This window comes from Meleagris gallopavo, chromosome 1 (genome assembly GCF_000146605.3).
Source record: "Meleagris gallopavo isolate NT-WF06-2002-E0010 breed Aviagen turkey brand Nicholas breeding stock chromosome 1, Turkey_5.1, whole genome shotgun sequence".
In the NCBI taxonomy this organism is placed as follows: Eukaryota; Metazoa; Chordata; class Aves; order Galliformes; family Phasianidae; genus Meleagris; species Meleagris gallopavo.
In genome coordinates this window covers 47,959,739-47,965,174 of record NC_015011.2, presented here as the reverse complement: position 1 = coordinate 47,965,174, position 5,436 = coordinate 47,959,739, and the positions used below count along the sequence as shown (strand labels likewise).

The 5,436-nt window shown below is 52.0% G+C and overlaps 1 protein-coding gene across 2 annotated transcripts in view; it reads left to right on the top strand.

The window, feature by feature from the left end:
- The first annotated feature begins 1,129 nt into the window (after nucleotides 1–1,129).
- The window catches only part of TEF (TEF transcription factor, PAR bZIP family member), a 19,456-nt gene continuing 15,149 nt past the window's right edge, over nucleotides 1,130–5,436 (top strand). For both annotated transcript variants that reach the window (XM_003202295.4, XM_010710464.3), the window contains exon 1: nucleotides 1,130–1,450. In XM_003202295.4, the coding sequence (XP_003202343.1) occupies nucleotides 1,348–1,450 (103 nt within the window). In that variant the 5' untranslated portion in view covers nucleotides 1,130–1,347. The remainder of the gene's footprint in view (nucleotides 1,451–5,436) is intronic.

Below are 5,436 nucleotides of genomic sequence, written 5' to 3'. Positions count from 1 at the left end.
TACACAGTAACTTGTAAATGTCCACTGAAATTTAAGAATTCAAGATCTTAAGTGACAGTTTCCTCCCAACAAACCTAATTTGCCAAAGCAATAAATGTCAGCAACAGGACTAGAGGGAATAACCTCAAGTCACACCAGTGGAGGTTCAGGTTGGATATTAGGAAAAATTTCTTCTCCGAAAGAGTGGTCAGGCACTGGCACAGGCTGACAATGGAGGTGGTGGAGTCACCATCCCTGGAGGTGTTTAACAAACACTTATGTTGTACTAAGGGACATGGTTTAGTGAGGAAGTACTGGCAATAGCAGGATAGCTGGACTAGATGACCTTGGAGGTCTTTTCCAACCTTGTGATTCTATGACTCAAACCACTGCAAGACAGGAGCAAAAAGAAACAAAGGCACTTCTGTTCTGATTATCACACTCAGCAAGAGAAGACCCCAGCACATGTAAGCTGCTCCTTGCCAAGCCAGATCCCCATAAAGAAGAGCAGACTTTTTTCCTCCTGTCTCCTGTCCATCCCTCCATACTAAAACAAATCCTTCATTTATAGAAGGGGCTTGCATGCTGAAGATCTTACCTAACCAGCTGTTATCAGAGTATTCTCAGGGTACATGAACTTGCCTCACATCATTTTATTGGATTTCCAATAAAACTCTGTGTCGTTTCTGAAGAGAAATTCTGCACTTGTGCCTGATGCAGACTTGATAAGGAAGATGCCTTTTGCCGTTAATCAGTAGGGACTTAGCATGGACACACAGTAAGTGTTACATCATAGAAAAACAGGTACTATCTGCCTCCCTGACAGCTGGAAAGTTAGCAGGCAGATGCAGGCACGGTGTGTACGTCTCTGTGGGGCAGGGTGGGCAGCTCGTAGCTCCACAGATCCATTTGCTGCTGTGCTCACAGCCAACGTGTGCACCCTGACTGTGCACGCGCTTTTTTTTTTCTTCACAGCGTTTGTATTTATTATAACACCTTGGGCAAGAAAAGGGTGCTGCCTTTTCAAAGTTAGATAACTGGCCCAGTTCTTCGCAGTCGGATTGGCTGCGAGAGGCCCTGTAAAACCGTGCTGGCCAGCAGCCCGGCCCAGCCCTGCTAGGCTGCAAGCGATTTCCACAATTGGCCACTTCAGAGTGGGAGTGGGGGAGGTGAAGACAGCTGGGCAAACTGCATCTCCACCAAGCTGCTTCCCTTCCTCCTCGGGTTTTCTCAGCCGGAGTTATTTGGCAAAGCCTGCTTCGGGTGCCTCCAAACCCCTCTCGTGAGGTCCAGGCGAGTGGGTTGCGGCACTGGCGGTCAGGCTGCTGGCACTCCATTGGCCTCTCTAAAGCAGTCCCGGCGCAGGACATGTCAGTCTGCGACAGCCCTGGGGGCCCTGCCGCCCTGGACTTTCCCGAAGTCCTGAAGTCTCTGCTGGAGTACTCCTTACCCTGGACCAACAAAATGACAGGTAGGACGGAGGGAATGCTTAGGGGTCTGGTTTTTTCTCTTTAAATTGCAATGCGAGAAGGGGGCAGAATTTTGTTCACTGCAAACTTTTCAAGGGTGTGCTTTCTCACCAAGTGAGCTGGGGAGTGCTGGGACTGAGTGTGGCGTGCAGCTAGGAATAAAACAGCACTGATGCAATGATTACAAAATCCATCAGGAGTGCTGAGCTCCTGATCCTTTTAATCTAAGCTACTTCTTGAAAGCTTTCTGCACAGAGAAGAATTGGGTACAAACCTTTTTGCTCACATAGGAGTAACTTCCAGGATTTCTGTCTGTCCTATCTAATAGTTAATGAGTGCTCAGTCTCTGGACACTACTGCTCCCCAGATGTGCACTGCCTGGGGTGGGGTGCCCAGCTGGCTGATTCTGTGCAAACTTTGTGCATGATGCTGCAGTTGTTTATCGGTTGGAAGCTGGGGTACAGAACAAAGCAAATGTGTTTTCTTTGCAAGAGCACTTGGGTACTCCTAGGCTTTTCCACTCTTTGTGCAGCCTCCGAGAAAACAAATGGAAATGATCCAAAAAGTTGTTTAGTCTGTGCTTCTGCCGGGCTGACCGATTCTCTCCTGTTGGGCACGCTCCAAGCGCCCATCACATAACTTACGGACTTGATGGATTTGGATGGGATGTCACATGCCCTTGGCAAACTGTTTTTTGGTTGTTGTGTTGTAATGTTTGCTGCCAAGTGCTAGTGAAGTGTGTGGGAACACCTCGACACCACACACTCATGTCCAGGCACGAGCAAGTTGAACTCACCAAAAAGAACCCCCACTGAGTTGACTGTTGGGCAGGGAGCTGCCAGAGGACAAGGCAGGAAGCTCGGCAGTCTTGAGGGGGAGTGTGACCCAAGCTGGGAGCAGAAAAGCCAGGCCCACAGTGCGAAGGGGAGCTTTCCTTTTGCCCTGATTGCCAACAGGAAAGAAGAATGCTGTGGCAATAAAGCAGCTGCCAACACCCGCTGAAATACAGCAAACTTTGTGAGAAAAGGCAAGGGGAAATGCCCATACCTTCTAGAGGCTTATTTTATTACAGTACTCTGTCGCTCCCATCTGTGAGCTTGCTTGGCTCACTCCTTTCCTGAGACTTTGACTGGTATGCTTTACCTGGTGTGCTTACATACCACATGCTGTGAAGCAGGTCATGTTTTCAGGGCTGACTGATGCCCATGTGGAAAGCAGACCTGGCTGGGAGGCAGCAGTAATGGACAGAAGTGGCTCACATGGCACAGAGCCTTGCTGTGGGCTCTGCTGAAGTATGGCTGGCCCTTTGGGACCTCTGGTCTCCACAGCTAGGTGGATTGAACTAATCCAACGGGGGGCTGCTGGCAAGATTGGTCTGTCTGGCAAGTAGGAGTAGGGGCCGTTGGGGATCAATGATTTGCAGAGGGAATAATTTCATTTTAACTGAATGTGGCTTATTTGGCAGCTGAGGTTGCTGTCTTGTGGCAGCTTTCCTCTTCAGTTCTGGGACCACCCTGCCTCTTAGCATCACCTCATGTAACCCTCAGAATTGTGATTATTATGCTGCTTCCCTCCTGTGGCCAGTGTTCCCATCACATCCCACTTCTCACAAAGTTCTGTTCTCCCTCCCAGGTCTCCATATCTACACACCCCTCTGTTTTTGCTGGGTCTTGTCCCTGTGTCTGAAATGAGGCTTCAGACCTCCCAGTAGAGCTTGCTGGACATGTCCCACCCTGTGCTTAGCACTGAGCTACTTTCTTCTTCCCTCCCTGCTGCATCAAAGCTGGGCTGTTCTGCATCATCTGTCCCCGACAGTGACAGCCAAGGCCACTGCATTCCTCTCCTCACATCTCATTGTCCCCCTCTCTTCCTCCTCGGCTGCAGAGCAAAATACCAAGTGTAAAGATCCAGGCAGATCCCAACTCAACCAGGAAGGTACAGCTGATGGAGCAACGTCCACTTTGTGCTGGCAGCAACTTGAATCCCTACTCCCCTAAAGCAGTGAGGAAAAGCTCTCAGAGCAACCTCCCTCCTTGCTGGTGGGGCAGAGCCGACGCCTGGGCAGGGTGCTGTGAGAGGGAACCCACAGGAATGCTCCCCAGGACCTCCTGCCCTCGGGCAGAAAAGCTAACATTGTGCAGGCCGAACCCTCCCCAAACAGAGTCACGAGGCAGTGGCAGTGTAGAGTGAACTTTAGCTTCAGCAGCTACTTAGCTGGGGTGGAAATGGGCTGGAGAAAGAGCGTGATCAGTCTAAAGGGAAAATCCCTGGAGGAAAGGATGCTGACTGGATGTAGCAACCTCCATTCACACAGACATCACCCAGCAAAGTAGCTGCCATTTAGATCTGTGGGGGGGGGATGCACACAGAGCACATTCCTTGAAGGAGCTATGTACTGTACTGACACATAGCATCATCCCTGGGGGCCTCCAGCTGCAACAACAATGGAACAAAGCAACCCAGAGAGCTGTAGCTGAATGGGGAGCCTGCAGCCTGCCCCACTTTGGCCAAGTCCCCTCACCCTATTCATAAGAAGCTGCTGCTTCCCAGCCTTGCTAGGTTGTGTTCTTGTTACCACCTACCATTTAGCTGTTTTCTGGGCAAAGGCTTTACTGTAAACCTTTACTTGCCCCTTGCTGAGCTCCATGTGCTGCCTCTGTCCTGTGTGGTCTGACATCTGTCTTTCATTGTCCCATGTGAAGTGCCATCCCCCTTCCACTCATATGATTATTTCTTCTGCCAGCTGAGCTTGGCAAGGCAGAAGGAGCCTGTGAAAGGCACGTGGCAGCCCTGGAGCACACCAGGCAATGGAGCATGACCTGTTCTGCATGCTTTTGCAGCTGGGTTTATCAGCTGCAATGATACGTTAACCCACACTGCTCCAGCATCCTACATTCACCAGGTGGCCTTCCATGTGAGCTGGCATCGTCAAGGAGATTCTGTCTCCAGCCTATGCAAGAGAAGCAGCTGGTATGTTGGGTAGTGTGTGCTCCATGTCCCTCTGAGTTGGACAAGGGCTTGCTGCAATGAGGTATCAGTGGGGAGCACCTACCACACGTCACTTCCAATCCTGTCCCTTTTTTCTGGGGCACGCAGAGAGGAATTCAGACCTGATTTTGTGTCTCAGTGACCGCTGAGGTTTATTAGAAAGGGTCAAATCAAGCTGTGCTTAGAAACCGCGATGTCTGAAGTTACTTCTGAAGCCTTTGCCCTGGAGGTCTGCAGAAGAACCAAGGCAGCATTACTGTCTTCTGGGAGGAATAGGGCCCTTTCAAGGTGGAACCTTCCTACCCTTTCAGCCGTGGTGCTGCAGGGTGCAGCTGGGGCTCTTGCAGAGGGGCTGTGTGCCCGTTCCTCCAGCTGCTCGCAGCACCGGGCAGGTTTGCTGCAGCCAGCCTTCAGCAAGAGCCTTCAGGAGGCAGCAGCTGCTGACAGCAGAGGCCTGTGTCTGTGGTGCTGTCACTTCTCCGAGCTTGGTTGTTCGGCAGAAGCTCCTCACGCTCTGCCTGTGCTCTGAGCGATGAACTTGGCATACACACATCTCCGTGCGCCTTCAGAAGCTTAAATCCCAGCACGAATCTCTGCTGTTGGAATAGGAGGCAGGCCCTACCAGGACCGCTGAGGGTAGCTGATGTCCCTCCTGGCTGCTCACGCTATCTGGAGCGGCCGCACTGCAATGTAGGGCAGAGGGAGATTAAATCCAGGCCGTGTGAGCACGGCGATCCCGGGCTCTAGACGAGGAATATTTAGGGATCTGCCTGCCAGCGGCGGGCCTCGCCCCACAGCAACCATCGTTATGATACAGCTCCCCAGCGGCGGGCCTGGGCCCACGGAGATCAGGGCTAGCAAGGGCACTTCGCAGCTACACCGTCTCCACAGCCGCCAACGGTTGCCGAAGGCGAGATGCCGGTGTGTGTGCGGAGGGTGTCTCTCGCTTCTGCGCATGCGCGCCCACCCCGCGAAAGGCGCCGCTCCTCCGCCACCCACG